The 17,111-nt window shown below is 41.5% G+C and overlaps 2 protein-coding genes across 5 annotated transcripts in view; one reads left to right on the forward strand and one right to left on the reverse strand.

Annotated features, from left to right (window-relative positions):
* The first annotated feature begins 1,722 nt into the window (after positions 1–1,722).
* agpat4 (1-acylglycerol-3-phosphate O-acyltransferase 4 (lysophosphatidic acid acyltransferase, delta)) lies at positions 1,723–12,573 on the forward strand. Of its 2 annotated transcripts, none has more exons than XM_063008910.1 (9): positions 1,723–1,910; positions 4,440–4,665; positions 8,834–9,003; positions 9,216–9,377; positions 9,577–9,730; positions 10,599–10,701; positions 10,788–10,863; positions 11,301–11,499; positions 12,381–12,573. In XM_063008910.1, the coding sequence occupies exons 2-9, from the start codon at positions 4,488–4,490 to the stop codon at positions 12,473–12,475; spliced, it is 1,137 nt and encodes a 378-aa protein (XP_062864980.1). In that variant the 5' UTR covers positions 1,723–1,910; positions 4,440–4,487; the 3' UTR covers positions 12,476–12,573. The 2 variants fall into 2 exon arrangements, with proteins under 2 accessions (XP_062864980.1, XP_062864979.1); XM_063008909.1 differs by having other exon boundaries at positions 1,723–1,906.
* Positions 12,574–14,626: 2,053 nt separating this feature from the next.
* The window catches only part of map3k4 (mitogen-activated protein kinase kinase kinase 4), a 28,298-nt gene continuing 25,813 nt past the window's right edge, over positions 14,627–17,111 (reverse strand). For all 3 annotated transcript variants that reach the window (XM_063008995.1, XM_063008993.1, XM_063008994.1), the window contains exons 24-26: positions 16,953–17,059; positions 16,683–16,862; positions 14,627–15,098 (exon numbers count right to left, since the gene is read on the reverse strand). In XM_063008995.1, the coding sequence (XP_062865065.1) occupies positions 15,078–15,098; positions 16,683–16,862; positions 16,953–17,059 (308 nt within the window). In that variant the 3' untranslated portion in view covers positions 14,627–15,077. The remainder of the gene's footprint in view (positions 15,099–16,682; positions 16,863–16,952; positions 17,060–17,111) is intronic.

The raw sequence follows: 17,111 nt of genomic DNA on the forward strand, positions 1-17,111 counted from the left end.
ATTTATCAATGTATTTATTTATTATGTATTTATTTATTATGTATTTATTTATTATATATTTATTATGTATTTATTTATGTATTTATTTATTATGTATTTATTAATGTATTTATTTATTATGTATTTATTAATGTATTTATTTAATAATGTATTTATTTATTAATGTATCTATTTATTATGTATTTATTTATTATGTATTTATTTATTAATGTATTTATTTATTATTGTATCCATTTATTATGTATTTATTTATTAATGTATTTATTTATTATGTATTTATTAATGTATTTATTTATTATTATTATTAATAGTAATAATTAATAGCTATTCTTTTTAATAGTTTTTATACTTAGATCACGACAGAAATGTGAAGTCCTAGATCCTAAAACTTGTAAAGTTTTCAGTTTCCTGATTGCATGTGAATCTGTCCTGTTTCTGTCTAATTTTAAGAAATTGTTCTATATTTGTTGTTCTCTCTCATAATTTAGCTAATTTTTAATGAACTGTCTTATGCTGCTCTCTTTGTTTTTATCTTAATTATTCTTGATGTTGATGTACTATTTTGATTTTGTACTATGATTTGATTTGTATGGTGTATGTACGTATTTGTTTTGATTATTTGTCTTATGTAAAGCGTCTTTGAGTATCTTGAAAAGCGCTATATAAATAAAATGTATTATTATTATTATTATTATTATGTATTTATTTATTTACTATGCATTTATTTATTATGTATTTATTAATGTATTTATTTATTATGTATTTATTTATTATGTATTTATTAATGTTTTTATTTATTTATTTATTATTTATTTATTTATTTTTATTTGATTACTTATTTATTTATTTTTATTATTTATTTATTTATAATTTGTATTTATTTATTTGTTATTTTTTGATGTATTTATTATTTATTATTATTATTATTATTATTATTATTTTTAATCTTTTTATTTACATTTTTTTATTTATTATTTATTTATTTATTATTTATTAGGATTATAACGTCATGTTATACACCCTTGCTACATGCATGACAGTTACCGGTTACACAAGATTCATCGGTTTAACCCACACAGACACGGGGAGAACATGCAAACTCCACACCGAAAAGAAAACACCCCGACAGACCTTTTTCAACCAGACGATGCAAAGCCACAAAGGCGTGGCTGAGGAAGGAGAGGGTACGGGTACTGGACTGGCCTGCCTGCAGTGAGGTGAAAAGGAACGGCAACATTACAGAGCGGTAAATGCTTTACCGTCCCAACTTGAAGTTGAGCAGACAAAACATGAAACATCTCAGGTTCATACGGTCTGCAATTAAATAAAAGTCGAAGTAAATGTAAGGAACACCGCGTTTTATTTGCATTTCCCATGCTGTCCCAACTTTTTCTGATTTGAGGTCGTAAAATGTAAAAGATGAATGATGTTGTTCATCATACACGTTATTCTGACTTAAATAAACTCTTGCTGGGGGGTGTTGGGTTCAATAGTGGTTTGTGTTTACTGGCTGACTCCCCAGTATCCAGAAGGGTGTTTGTTCAGGGACGGAACACTGATCTCATTGTGAGTGAGGGATCATGGAGTGGAAGTGTGGCCAGCAGAGGGGGCAGAAGATCCATGTAGACTGGTGAACATTCAGCTCTGTGTACCATGTGTACCAGTTTGGTTAGGGGTTTGGGGTGTTGAAACCAAGACGAACTGTTCTGGTCTGGTCAGTGCGACAGCTTGTCGTTACCCACCCACCCACGCGTGGGGTGTTGAACCGTTCAGGAACGCACCACAGCCTGGAACGCCTGACTCTTGGTGTTCCTGTTCCACCAGTAGGGTGTGGCTTCGGATTCAGTTCACGACTGAAGTGTGGGATTTAAAGTGAAAGTTGGAGGACGCTGGAATCTATCTCAAGGTTGGTATGTTGATTTGTATTCTTCTACTTTTTTTGGTGTTCTGTTGGTGGGAGGCGACTCATGCACGTTTGGTTTGGAAGCTGTGCGACACGTAAAGCTTCAGAACGTTCATGCTGTAGAGCTGGTTCGTTTGGCAGAACCAAACGCAGGAGGTGGAATAAACTTCAACAATCAAAATCATGGATCTATGGATCTATGGATCTGAACTATCAGGGCTTTTGTATTTTTGGGTTCTTGGGTCGGACACACTTCGGAACCAGAGCTGAGAGTCGGTACTGTTAGGGACGGTAGTTCCCTAAGCATTGAGATTAAAGGTTGGTTTTAAGAAGTTGCCCCAGGTTGGGTGTAAATAAGGGTGTATTTTCAAGCAAAGACGTCATTATCTATCATTATGTTTAATCCAAAATCTGTTTGCCACCTTGTACCTAAATAAATGCAAGAATTAATAACCTAAACTACAAACTAAAAGACGATTAGTGAAGTAAAACCAGGTCAATGCCAATAGCAGCATCAATCAATTAGACTTTCGAAGCTTCTGATTGGCTGGGATGATATAGTCTAGCTTAATTTTGATTGGTTTAATCAAATCAAACCAATAAAAGTTGAATAATTTGGAGTATTTAGGAGTTCCCGATCAGCCACAACATTAAAACCACCTCCTTGTTCATACACTCACTGTTTTATCGGCTCCACTTACCATATAGAAGCACTTTGTAGTCCTACAATTACTGACTGTAGTCCATCTGTTTCTCTACATGCTTTGTTACCCCCTTTCACCCTGTTCTTCAATGGTCAGGACCCTCACGGAGCAGGTATTATTTAGGTGGTGGATCATTCTCAGCCCTGCAGTGACACTGACATGGTGCTGGTGTGTTAGTGTGTGTTGTGCTGGTACGAGTGGAGTTTTTTTTCCTCCCCCTTTAGCGCGTCCAGTTGCCCGATTGCGTCACGCTTCCTCTCCACCAATGCCGATCCCCGCTCTGACCGAGGAGATCGAAGCCGACCCACGGCCCCTCCGACACGTGGGCAGCAGCCGTATGCATCTCATCACCCACACTTCGATGAGTGTTGTGCCACCTAGCGTTGTGTACGGAGAGACGCACCCTGAGAGCACTCCTTCCTCATCTCCGTGTAGGCGACATCAGTCAGCCAGAAGAGAGAGGCCCGTATCCGGCTTAGTCCCGCCCATATCTGAACAACAGGCCAATCGTTGTTCATGTGGCCGCTCAGCCTCAGCCGGCAAGGCAGAGCCGAGATTCGATACGATGTATTCCAGATCCCAGCTCTGGTTCAGCGTGTGTTTTTACCGCTGCGCCACCTGAGAGGTATGAGTGGAGTTTTTAAACACCTCACTGTCACTGCTGGACTGAGAATAGTCCAGGGGCCAAACTACATGACATTTAGAAGCCTAGGGGCCAAACTACATGACATTTAGAACCCTAGGGGCCAAACTACATAACATTTAGAACCCTAGGGGCCAAACTACATGATATTTAGAATCCTAGGGGCCAAACTACATGATATTTAGAATCCTAGGGGCCAAACTACATGACATTTAGAACCCTAGGGGCCAAACTACATGACATTTAGAAGCCTTGGGGCCAAACTACATGACATTTAGAACCCTAGGGGCCAAATTACATTTACATTTTCAGCATTTAGCAGACGCTTTTATCCAAAGCGACTTACACAATGAGCAATTGAGGGTTAAGGGCCTTGCTCAGGGACCCAACAGTGGCAACTTGGTGGTGGCGGGGCTTGAACCGGCAACCTTCTGTTTACTAGTCCAGTACCTTAACCACTGAGCTATCACTGGCCCTACATGACATTTAGAACTCTAGGGGCCAAACTACATGACATTTAGAACCCTAGGGGCCAAACTACTTGACATTTAGAATCCCAGGGGCCAAACTACATGACATTTAGAATCCCAGGGGCCAAACCATGACATTTTGAAGCCTAGGGGCCGAACTACATGACATTTAGAAGCCCAGGGGCCAAACTTCATGACATTTTGAAGCCTAGGGGCCAAACTACATGACATTTTGAAGCCCAGGGGCCAAACTACATGACATTTAGAATCCTAGGGGCCAAACTACATGACATTTAGAAGCCCAGGGGCCAAACTACATGACATTTAGAAGCCCAGGGGCCAAACTTCATGACATTTAGAATCCTAGGGGCCAAACTACATGACATTTAGAAGCCCAGGGGCCAAACTTCATGACATTTTGAAGCCTAGGGGCCGAACTACATGACATTTAGAAGCCCAGGGGCCAAACTACATGACATTTAGAACCCTAGGGGCCAAACTACATGACATTTAGAATCATAGGGGCCAAACTACATGACATTTAGAAGATAAATGTCTTCTAAATTTCATGGAGGCTAACAAAGCATGTAGAGAAACAGATGGACTACAGTCAGTAATTGTAGAACTACAAAGTGCTTCTATGTGGTAAGTGGAGCTGATAACATGGACAGTGAGTGTAGATTGACTGGTTCATTACTGGTTTATCTGGTTTCACGCAGGAATTCGCCCAGACATCGAAGGAAACCCGATGCCCCGCCCGGCTCGCCATGGAACTCTCCGGAATGCTGAAGACCCAGTTCCTCTGTCACCTCGTCATCTGTTACGTGTTCCTGGTCAGCGGCCTCATCGTCAACCTCCTGCAGTTCCTCACGCTCCCGCTGTGGTTCGTTAGCAGACAGCTGGCCCGCAGGATCAACTGCAGACTGGCGTACTGCGTCAGCAGCCGTGAGTACGGGCGTCCCACGCCGAAACGTCTACTGACACGACCCGCCCGGTCGTCTGTGGTGAAACGGCAGATACAGGAAGTGGTTTTAATTTTTTTTTGGGTGGTTTCTTCATAACGTTTCCTCAGTAACGCCGGTTCTTAGGAAGCCGCCTCGATTGAAGCGTAATCATTTACAGTTAGTGAATCAAACGTCAATAAAAACCCAAATCTCAGGACGCGGCAAGAAAGCCGGTCTGTAACGTGATCTTATCATCAAACCTCCAAACCTCCAAACCTCCTACCAAAACAAACTTCCTACCAAAACAAACTTCCTACCAAAACAAACCTCCAAACCTCCAACCAAAACAAACCTCCAAACCTCCTACCAAAACAAACCCCCAAACCTCCTACCAAAACAAACCTCCTACCAAAACAAACCCCCAAACCTCCTACCAAAACAAACCTCCGAACCTCCTACCAAAACAAACCTCCTACCAAAACAAACCCCCAAACCTCCTACCAAAACAAACCTCCAAACCTCCAACCAAAACAAACCTCCAAACCTCCTACCAAAACAAACCTCCAAACCTCCTACCAAAACAAACCTCCAAACCTCCTACCAAAGCAAACCTCCGAACCTCCTACCAAAACAAACCTCCTACCAAAACAAACCCCCAAACCTCCTACCAAAACAAACTTCCTACCAAAACAAACCTCCAAACCTCCTACCAAAACAAACCTCCAAACCTCCAACCAAAACAAACCTCCAAACCTCCAACCAAAACAAACCTCCTACCAAAACAAACCCCCAAACCTCCTACCAAAACAAACCTCCTACCAAAACAAACCTCCTACCAAAACAAACCTCCAAACCTCCTACCAAAACAAACCTCCTACCAAAACAAACCCCCAAACCTCCTACCAAAACAAACCTCCTACCAAAACAAACCTCCAAACCTCCTACCAAAACAAACCTCCAAACCTCCAACCAAAACAAACCTCCAAACCTCCTACCAAAACAAACCTCCAAACCTCCAACCAAAACAAACCTCCAAACCTCCTACCAAAACAAACCTCCAAACCTCCTACCAAAACAAACCTCCGAACCTCCTACCAAAACAAACCTCCTACCAAAACAAACCCCCAAACCTCCTACCAAAACAAACTTCCAAACCTCCAACCAAAACAAACCTCCAAACCTCCAACCAAAACAAACCTCCAAACCTCCTACCAAAACAAACCTCCAAACCTCCAACCAAAACAAACCTCCAAACCTCCAACCAAAACAAACCTCCGAACCTCCTACCAAAACAAACCTCCTACCAAAACAAACCCCCAAACCTCCTACCAAAACAAACCTCCTACCAAAACAAACCTCCAAACCTCCTACCAAAACAAACCTCCTACCAAAACAAACCCCCAAACCTCCTACCAAAACAAACCTCCTACCAAAACAAACCTCCAAACCTCCTACCAAAACAAACCTCCTACCAAAACAAACCTTCAAACCTCCTACCAAAACAAACCCCCAAACCTCCTACCAAAACAAACCTCCTACCAAAACAAACCTCCTACCAAAACAAACCTCCAAACCTCCTACCAAAACAAACCTCCGAACCTCCTACCAAAACAAACCTCCAAACCTTCGAACCTCCTACCAAAACAAACCTCCAAACCTCCTACCAAAACAAACCTCCAAACCTCCTACCAAAACAAACCTCCAAACCTCCTACCAAAACAAACCTCCAAACCTCCTACCAAAACAAACCCCCAAACCTCCTACCAAAACAAACCTCCGAACCTCCTACCAAAACAAACCTCCTACCAAAACAAACCTCCAAACCTCCTACCAAAACAAACCTCCAAACCTCCTACCAAAACAAACCTCCAAACCTCCTACCAAAACAAACCTGCAAACCTCCTACCAAAACAAACCTCCTACCAAAACAAACCTCCAAACCTCCTACCAAAACAAACCTCCAAACCACCAAACCTCCTACCAAAACAAACCTCCAAACCACCTACCAAAACAAACCTCCAAACCTCCTACCAAAACAAACCTCCAAACCTCCTACCAAAACAAACCTGCAAACCTCCTACCAAAACAAACCTCCTACCAAAACAAACCTCCTACCAAAACAAACCTCCAAACCTCCTACCAAAACAAACCTCCAAACCACCAAACCTCCTACCAAAACAAACCTCCGAACCTCCTACCAAAACAAACCTCCAAACCTTCGAACCTCCTACCAAAACAAACCACCAAACCTCCTACCAAAACAAACCTCCGAACCTCCTACCAAAACAAACCTCCGAACCTCCTACCAAAACAAACCTCCGAACCTCCTACCAAAACAAACCTCCAAACCTTCGAACCTCCTACCAAAACAAACCCCCAAACCTCCTACCAAAACAAACCCCCAAACCTCCTACCAAAACAAACCTCCAAACCTCCTACCAAAACAAACCTCCGAACCTCCTACCAAAACAAACCTCCTACCAAAACAAACCTCCAAACCTCCTACCAAAACAAACCTTCAAACCTCCTACCAAAACAAACCTCCAAACCTCCTACCAAAACAAACCTCCAAACCTCCTACCAAAACAAACCTCCGAACCTCCTACCAAAACAAACCTCCTACCAAAACAAACCTCCAAACCTCCTACCAAAACAAACCTTCAAACCTCCTACCAAAACAAACCTCCAAACCTCCTACCAAAACAAACCCCCAAACCACCAAAGCTCCGAACCTCAGAACCTCATACCACAACACACCGAACACAGTAAAACCAAGTAAAAAATAAAAGTCATAAAATTAAATCCAGCCGTGGTAACAAATCGAGGTTCCACTGTATACCAAATGATCTATCATTTCCTACAGGATTAAAAAAGTATCTGTCTGTGTCTCTGTCTGTCTATTGATCTATAATCTATAATCTGTCTGTCTGCATGTGTCTGTTTATGTATGTATAATCTATAATCTATAATCTATCTATCTATCTATCTATCTATCTATCTATCTATCTATCTATCTATCTATCTATCTATAATCTGTCTGTCTGTCTATTTGTAATCCATCTATCTGTCTGTTATCTATCTTTTATATTATATTTTTTATATTATACGTTATCTGTCTGTCTATCAATAATCTATAAGATGTCTGTCTGTCTATAATTTATCTGGATGTCTGTCTATATATAACCTATAACCTGTCTATCTATAATTGATAATCTGTCTATCTGTCTGTCTGTGTCTGTGTTTATCTATCTGTCTGTCTGTATGTCTGTCTATATATAATCTATAATCTGTCTGTCTGTATGTCTATCTATCTATAATCGATAATCCGTCTGTCTGTCTAATCTATAATCTATCTACCTGTCTGTCTATAATTTATCTATCTATCTTTTATATTATATTTTTTGTTATCCGTTATCCGTCTGTCTGTCTGTCTGTCTGTCTATAATCTATCTATCTGTCTGTGTGTCTGTCTGTCTGTCTATAATGTATCTATCTCTATAATCTGTCTGTCTCTTTATCTGTCTGTCTGTATTTATGTCTATCTATCTGTAATCTAACTTTTATATTATATATTTTATATTCTTTGTTATACGTTATCCGTCTATCTATAATCTATCTATCTATAATTGATAATCTGTCTGTCTGTCTATCTATCTGTGTCTGTGTTTATCTATCTATAATCAATAATCCATCTGTCTGTCTAATCTATAATCTGTCTATCTATAATTTATCTATCTATCTATCTATCTTTTATATTATATTTTTTGTTATACGTTATCTGTCTGTATATCTATCCATAATCTGTCTGTCTGTCTATAATTTATCTATCTATCTGTCTATAATTTATCCAGCTATTTTTCTATAAACTGTCTGTCTCTTTGTCTGTATGTCTGTATTTATGTCTATCTATCTGTAATCTATCTATCTTTTATATTATATATTTTATATTCTTTGTTATACGTTATCCGTTTATCTATAATCTGTCTATCTATAATCTATAATCTGTCTGTATGTATATCTATAATCTGTATATCTTTTATATAATATGTTTTATATGATGCATGTCTATCTATATATCTATCTATCTATCTATCTATCATCTAACTATCTGTCTATAATCTGTCTGTCTGTCTATCTATGTTTGTTTGATTGTTTGTTTGTTTGTTCAGAGTTGGTGGCGCTGTTGGAATGGTGGTCCGGGACCGAATGCACGCTGTACACCGACCCCGAATCCTACCGCTTCTACGGTAAAGAAAACGCCATCGTCATCCTCAACCACAACTACGAGATCGATTTCCTGTGCGGCTGGACCTTCTGTGAAAGGTTCGGTGTTTTAGGGGTAAGATTATATAAATATAAATTGATCTTCGAATCACTTGGATGTTGAGGCTGTAGAAGCCTGGAGTTCCTGTGTACCACTATCTGTGGGGACGAGGTTTAGAACCACAACCCGAGCGGCCACGCCAGCATATCTCGCCCGCGCTGTTTGCCCGTTCCCGATTAATGATTGTTTTATTGAGGAATGATTAACCGTTGGGGTTTTTTGGATAGAGCTCAAAGGTCCTGGCGAAGAAGGAGCTGGCGTACGTGCCTGTGATCGGCTGGATGTGGTACTTCCTGGAGATCGTCTTCTGCAAGAGGAAATGGGAGGAGGATCGGACCACGGTGGCGCAGAGCCTCAAGCGGCTTCAGGATTATCCTGAGAACTTCTGGGTACGATGAATAATAATAATAATAATAAAGTACAAACACTAGCGCACCACCACAGAGATTTAAACCTTGGATCTCAGCACTAGTAGGCCCTTTATCCCTTTAAGGGTTCGAATCTCGCATGATTGGGTCTGTCTGATGGGGGTGGGGTGGCCGAACAGCTTAGCCAAGTATAACCCGTGTGATGGAAATATCCCTCCAGTTCCTCCTGTACTGCGAGGGCACTCGCTTCACCGAGAAGAAACACAAGATCAGCATGGAGGTGGCGGAGAAGAAAGGCCTCCCGAAACTCAAGTACCATCTCCTGCCTCGCACCAAGGGCTTCTGCGTCACCGTCCAGAACCTCAGGGGGAAAGGTAAGAACCTCCCCGATTTACAACCAATCTATACTTTACTGTCTTGTTCTTTTGGGGCGCAGCACAGACCACACAGAGATGATCACGTGCGTAGAGAAGCCATCATGGAATCAACATTGTCAGCACACGACGGCACAGAAAAGTCTCTTACAGTAGCAAGCCTACGGCAATTTAGTTAGCAACCGGTTAATCAAAGGTATGATCTATGACCAAGAGAGGTGTCCGAATAATTTTTTGCGTGCGCGCAGAAGTTCAGTAGATCAGCCTGCCTTTCAAAAAAGGGAAAAATAGGCGTGGCTGGTGTGCGTATCCAAAAATTGTATACAAGCTGCGGTGTCCTTAATGGGACGGACGATTTAGAATTGGAACGGCGTTGATATCTCGAAATAAAAAAATAATGAATGGAAGTGAATAGGGCAAAAAAACGGGCGTGGCGGGTGGGCATGTGGCACGATCGTGGGTCCCTACAGCAGTGGAATAGCTGAAGAACGAAGAACAGATGCCACGCCCCTCACTTTATACCGCTCTAGTCATATTACATTGTGTGTTGGACTTTGGAACCTCCATTCTGTGCTGATGAATGTTCTTATTTGCTAACAACAGCCGTGTTGCTTATTTCTGTACTGCCAGATCTTAAGCAGCTACATGAGGATTTAACAGCTATAAGAATCAGTTGCAATCTGGGTAAAAATACACTATATGGCCAAAAGTATGTGGACACCCTTCCTCACGATTGAATGTAGCATTATTATGCAAGCTCCCTGAACGGGAACAAATTCCCACAGTCCTATAGAAAGCCTGGATCATTGGCGTGTGTCCCGACGCTTCCGTCCAATCCTAATTCGTCCAATCCGTGTCTCGTCCGCAGTCGCCGCCGTCTACGACTCCACGCTCAACTTCCGAAACAACCAGAACCCAACGTTGCTCGGAGTTCTGCACGGGAAGAAGTACCACGCAGACCTCTACGTGAGGTAAGGGAGTCGAACTCGGAATGAGAACGCTCACGTATCGATCTAAATTCGGCGCCCGCGATGATCGGATTCTTTCTCGACTCTAGGCGGATTCCGCTGGAGACGATCCCGGAGGACGAGGACGAGTGTGCCGCCTGGCTCCACAGACTCTACCAGGAAAAGGTGAGACAGGAAAACGAGTTTTGGCACTGGGGTGGCACTGGGGTGGCACCGGGGCACCACTGGGGACCCCGATGGCGCCCAAGGGGGGGTGTTTATTTATCTGACACACTCCCTTCCTTCTTATCCTCCCATACCTTGGTGGATTTGCACGTGTGGTCTGCTTCGCATACCGAGAGCCACCCGGCAGACTGGAGGCCGACCGTGCCTGCTAGGGGGCGCCCAGCCGAACCTGGGAGCTCAGAATCTCGGTGCTGGTGTGCTAGCAGATTATCCAGCTGGCGCCCCGCAATCCAGAGTTCAAATCCCTGGGCGTCTATACAGGCTCGATTAGGTTGCGTCCGAGTGGGGACGGGATGTACGGGGTAGATCCTGAAATCAGATCCCTCCGCCGCTTTAATCCTTCCGTGTTGTTGTTGTTTTTTTCTGTCTTGTCCCAGGACGAGTTGCAGGAACAGTACGGTCAGACCGGGCGTTTCCCCGGGCCCATCCGGAGCCCCCCGCGCCGCCCCTGGTCCCTGCTCAACTGGCTGTTCTGGCTCTGCCTGCTCATCTTCCCTCTCGGCCTGCTGCTGCTTCAGGTGTTGCGGTCGGGTTCGGCCTTCACGCTGGTCACTACGCTTCTTCTGTGCGTCGCAGGTAACCGACGGTTCACGACAACGACCGACGATACCAACAGCCAAGAATATCCCCTTGTTTTTACCCAATTTGGTCATCTGTAATTCCCAGCTCCTTGCCTTGAGTAGCCGGCTGCTTCTTTCACAGCAGCCAGCACTGGTGTTCTGCGACCGCTCGTGCTGGGACCTCAAGCGGCCAGTAGAAGTCACTGTTGCAGCCCCGCTGTGCCTGTTTAAGTGCCCAGCCAAGCCGGTAGCACCTTCGAGTCTCCTTCGAGGCATTCGGGTCGTGAAATTTGGCAACAGCTGGTTCGATAATTATGGTAGCTGAGGGACGCACTTCCCTACGAAATTGACCAGACGACTAAATTTAGGAATTTTGACCAAGAACGTCCCTTTTCTTACCTAACTTGGTCATTCCTAATTCCCAGCTCCTTGCCTTAAGTAGCCGGCTGCTTCTTTCACACCAACCAGCAGTGGATTCTCAGAAAAGGGAATAAAAGAGAGCACACTCTGCTGAAGGTGTTCCTCGACCGCTCGTGCTGGGACCTCAAACGGCCAGCAGGAGTCACTGTTGGGTCGTGAAACCTCTTAGCCGCGATAAATCGGACGCTTTATTTGTTCTTTAATTGTTAAAAAAAAAAAAAAGATAACGTCTAATGTTATTTTGTTGCTATTTTGTTCCAATGCTTACCAGGATGTTCGGGAGTAAGTATACCATCATTTTTTTACCGTCTATCAAGTACATTACAGTTGCTATGAAGAATCACAGAACTGGGAGTGTCTTGATAAGGAAAGGAAATGGGCGTGGGCCACGTGTGCATGTTTCTGTTAAAGAAATGGGCGGGGCATCATCGACGGGGTTATATTTTATATCCTTGCGTCTCCCTTTTTTTCCCATAGCCTCGGTCGGGGTGCGCTGGATGATCGGCCAGACGGAGATCAACAGAGGCTCCAGCTACGGCGGCCAGAACGGAACGCCCCGAAACAACGACTAAGCAGGCGGAGTCACGAATCTCAGACGGATGCCACCCGAGCCGGGCACCGAGATAGTCACTCGAGTATTTCGGGACACCAGCAGCCACTCTGAATTCTTCAATGATGCAATAATGGACTTTTTCTGTGTACGAACCGACGAGCGTCGAGATATAGTATCCGAGATCTTGTTGTCGACCTGGCCGGGTGTCAGGGAGGGTCTGAAGGGTCTCGGCTCTCCTCGGCCTGTGTGGGGGCGGCGCAGGCGGCAAGACTACCACAGTAGGGACATTTCTGACATCGGGAGACTAATTGTCAGGGTTGGGGTGGGTGGATGTATTAATTTTACTGGATGTAACTAATGTAGAGAGTATACGGTTGCCAAATTTAATAAAGTATTACAATTTAATACGTACGTTTGAACGAGGTCTGCGTCTCTATAAAAAACGCTCCATGTTTATAGGTTAACCATTTATACTGTAGGTTATACATTTGTTACATATTTCTACATTCTAAATAATAAACGTTATCTAGGTTATATATTTACAGGTTATATATTTCTATAAAATATATATATATATACACACACACACACATATATATATATATATATATATATATTTCTATGTATTATGTTTCTAGATGATATTTTTCTAGGTTATATATCTGTAGGTTAAATATTTGTAGGTTAAATATTTGTAGGTTAAATATTTGTAGGTTATATATTTCTAGGTTATATATTTGTTGGTTAAATATTTGTAGGTTATATATTTCTAGGTTATATATTTGTAGGTTAAATATTTGTAGGTTATATATTTCTAGGTTATATATTTGTAGGTTATATATTTCTAGGTTATATATTTGTAGGTTAAATATTTGTAGGTTATATATTTCTAGGTTATATATTTGTAGGTTAAATATTTGTAGGTTATATATTTCTAGGTTATATATTTGTTGGTTAAATATTTGTAGGTTATATATTTCTAGGTTAAATATTTGTAGGTTATATATTTCTAGGTTAAATATTTGTAGGTTATATATTTCTAGGTTATATATTTCTAGGTTATATATTTGTTGGTTAAATATTTGTAGGTTATATATTTGTTGGTTAAATATTTGTAGGTTATATATTTCTAGGTTAAATATTTGTAGGTTATATATTTCTAGGTTATATATTTCTAGGTTATATATTTGTTGGTTAAATATTTGTAGGTTATATATTTCTAGGTTATATATTTGTAGGTTAAATATTTGTAGGCTATATATTTGTAGGTTCAATATTTGTAGGTTATATATTTCTAGGTTATATATTTGTTGGTTAAATATTTGTAGGTTATATATTTGTGGGTTATATATTTCTAGGTTAAATATTTGTAGGTTATATATTTGTTGGTTAAATATTTCTAGATTATATATTTCTAGGTTAAATATTTGTAGGTTATATATTTGTAGGTTATATATTTGTAGGTTATATATTTGTTGGTTAAATATTTGTTGGTTATATATTTGTAGGTTATATATTTCTAGGTTATATATTTGTTGGTTAAATATTTGTAGGTTATATATTTCTAGGTTATATATTTGTTGGTTAAATATTTGTTGGTTATATATTTCTAGGTTATATATTTCTAGGTTATATATTTGTTGATTATACTGTATATTTGTAGGTTAAATTTTTCTAGGTTATATATTTGTTGATTATATATTTGTAGGTTAAATATTTGTTGGTTATATATTTCTAGGTTATATATTTGTAGGTTATATATTTGTTGGTTAAATATTTGTTGGTTATATATTTCTAGGTTATATATTTCTAGGTTATATATTTGTAGGTTATATATTTGTTGGTTATATATTTGTTGATTATATATTTGTAGGTAAAATTTTTCTAGGTTATATATTTGTTGATTATATATTTCTAGGTTAAATATTTGTAGTTTAAATTTTTCTATGTTAAATATTCTACGTAGGTAAAATATTTATAGGTAGGTAAAATAATTTTTTGTTAAATATTTGTAGGTTATATATTTCTAGGTTTTCTTGGCTATTGGTGATCTTTAATAACTCTTCGACTCTTTCAATAATGTCATGGACAGTAGACGGTAAAACATTCATGGGGAAATACTTCTTCAAGTTGTAAGAAAGCTCAGGAATAAACACACAAGATCCAACCGTTTAAAACATATTCCTCCCTTTAATGACTTTTAGACCTTGTTTCTACCGTGTGGTTTAACAGCGTACACGTAAAATGCATAGCGGATGACCTGAAAACAAAAAAAACAAAGAAAAACCCACAGCAGGTGTTTATTTCGCGTCCCTCCGGCCCGGCGGAGACGGAAAAAAATCCGTCTTATTCAAAATGTCTGGTTCTGGTTCTGCACAAGTGGCTTTACAACAGGCTTTATACAAAAGATAAACCCTAACCGCATTCTTACATTATGTACAATACGCCCCCCGGTGGCCGCGCCGACACTTTCATCCCTCCTAACGTCTCCGAGGAGAACTTTCCCGGATCTTAACGTCGTCCGCGGGATCACAGTTACTTCCGAATACGTTACACAGTAGTGCTAGCATTTGTAAACGTGGACGACAAAAAAAAAAGTGCAGGGCCGCCGCGCCGCGCCGTCACTCCTCGTCTGTGCAAACCTGCGGACGGAGAACGGGACACGGATGAGGACACGTAAACACTGTTAACAGGTGCAGCAGCGTTGGTGGGAGAAAATGGGACAAAAAAAAAAAGGAAAAAAAATAAAAAATCCCAACAACGCTGCTGCACCTGCTACACTCATACTAGTACAACACACACTACTGTTAGTCGATGCGATGTGGTGTGGGTGCGCAGTAACAGGACTAGTACGCAGAAGGTAGCTGGTTTAAGCCCAACCGCAGCCGGGTTACTATCGTCGGGCCCTCGAACCGAGGCCCTTAATTCATTCTAAATGCCTTAACTGTTTTGTTTACTGACCAGGGTCCCGACACAGCCTCGGAGACCCCGCCCACTAGTGGGCGCCCTTGTTGAGATAACGAGGAGACAAAATCCCAACAACACTGCTACACCTTCCCCCCCATAATGACCCGCCCTGCTCCCTACTGCCTACCTGGTCAGCTGCCTCAGTAGAGGAGTCGTTCGAGTGAATCGGTAATGAGTCGTTTTCATCAGAAGCAGGTGAAATATCTGACAATTTAAATGATTCAAACGAGAGCTGAGTCGCCAAAATGACTCCTAATAAGGAGTCGTTTGAGTGAATCAGTAATGAGTCGTTTTCATCCAGAGCAGGTAAAATATCTGACAATTTAAAAGATTAAAAAAAGAGCTGAATCGCCGAAATGACTCCAAAAAGATTCAAAAAAAGAGCTGAATTGCCCAAATGACTCAAAAAAGATTCAAAAAAAGAGCTGAATTGCCCAAATGACTCAAAAAAGATTTAAAAAAGAGCTGAATCACCCAAATGACTCCAAAAAGATTCAATAATAAGGAGTTGTTCGAGTGAATCAGCAATGAGTCGTGTTCATCCAGAGCAGGTAAAATATCTGACAATTTAAATGATTCAAACGAGAGCTGAATCGCCGAAATGACTCCTATTGAGGAATCGTTCGAGTGAATCAGTAATGAGTCGTTTTCAAAAAAGAGCTGAATCGCCGAAATGACTCCAAAAAGATTCAAAAAAGAGCTGAATCACCCAAATGACTCCAAAAAGATTCAATAATAAGGAGTTGTTCGAGTGAATCAGTAATGAGTCATTTTCATCCAGAGCAAGTAAAATATCTGACAATTTAAATGATTCAAACGAGAGCTGAATCGCCGAAATGACTCCTATTGAGGAATCGTTCGAGTGAATCAGTAATGAGTCGTTTTCAAAAAAGAGCTGAATCGCCGAAATGACTCCAAAAAGATTCAAAAAAGAGCTGAATCGCCGAAATGACTCAAAAAAGAGCTGAATCAACGAAATGACTCCTAATAAGGAGTCGTTCGAGTGAATCAGAAATGAGTCGTTTTCATCCGGAGCAGGTAAAATATCTGACAATTTATCTACAGTTTACGCCGTGTCCTACCGGTCGTCTGCTTAGCGTGTAGTACACATTTCATTGACCACTACATGGCCAAAAGTATTGGGACACCTGACCGTCTGTGGGAATCTGTGCCTGCGATTGGCGATTGGGAAATCCCCAGCGACCTTCTGAGGGCTAGCCCGGTACCTCAACGTGGGTGGGGAACTAGTCAGGACAAACCTTGACGAAGGGATGGTCCAGCAGGGCGCTGGCGGTCCAGCGGCACTTGGGCTCGCTCTCCAGACAGTGGGCCAGGAAGTCCTTCCCCTCCGTGCTCAGCTTCTCCGGGATGGGCGGCTTGTGCCCCATGCCCACCCGGTACATGATCTGGAAGTTGTGCTCGTACTCGTGCCACGGCCTCTGTCGAGGGAAACGACCCGATCGGTCAAAAAATTCGTCCATGAACGATCAAAAAGGAGGGGGGGGGGGGGGAGGGGGTGTTGTGTTTACCTTTCCGGTCACCATCTCGATCAGGACGCAGCCCAGACTCCAGATGTCGGCCGCGCGCCCGTGACCCTCGCCCTTCGCCCTGGTGATGACCTCGGGAGCCATGTACGCTGAAAGAGGAAAGAGTTTAGACTGAGCGACTGCTAACTGAATTGCCGTAGG

This window comes from Trichomycterus rosablanca, chromosome 14 (genome assembly GCF_030014385.1).
Source record: "Trichomycterus rosablanca isolate fTriRos1 chromosome 14, fTriRos1.hap1, whole genome shotgun sequence".
In the NCBI taxonomy this organism is placed as follows: domain Eukaryota; kingdom Metazoa; phylum Chordata; class Actinopteri; order Siluriformes; family Trichomycteridae; genus Trichomycterus; species Trichomycterus rosablanca.

Excerpts from the sequence above, each read along its gene's own strand:
- agpat4 (XM_063008910.1), top strand. The coding sequence starts at position 4,488 with ATGGAACTCTCCGGAATGCTGAAGACCCAGTTCCTCTGTCACCTCGTC. Across the intron at positions 9,731-10,598 it reads CCAGAACCTCAGGGGGAAAG|TCGCCGCCGTCTACGACTCC; the intron begins GTAAGAACCTCC and ends TCTCGTCCGCAG. Across the intron at positions 10,864-11,300 it reads ACAGACTCTACCAGGAAAAG|GACGAGTTGCAGGAACAGTA; the intron begins GTGAGACAGGAA and ends GTCTTGTCCCAG.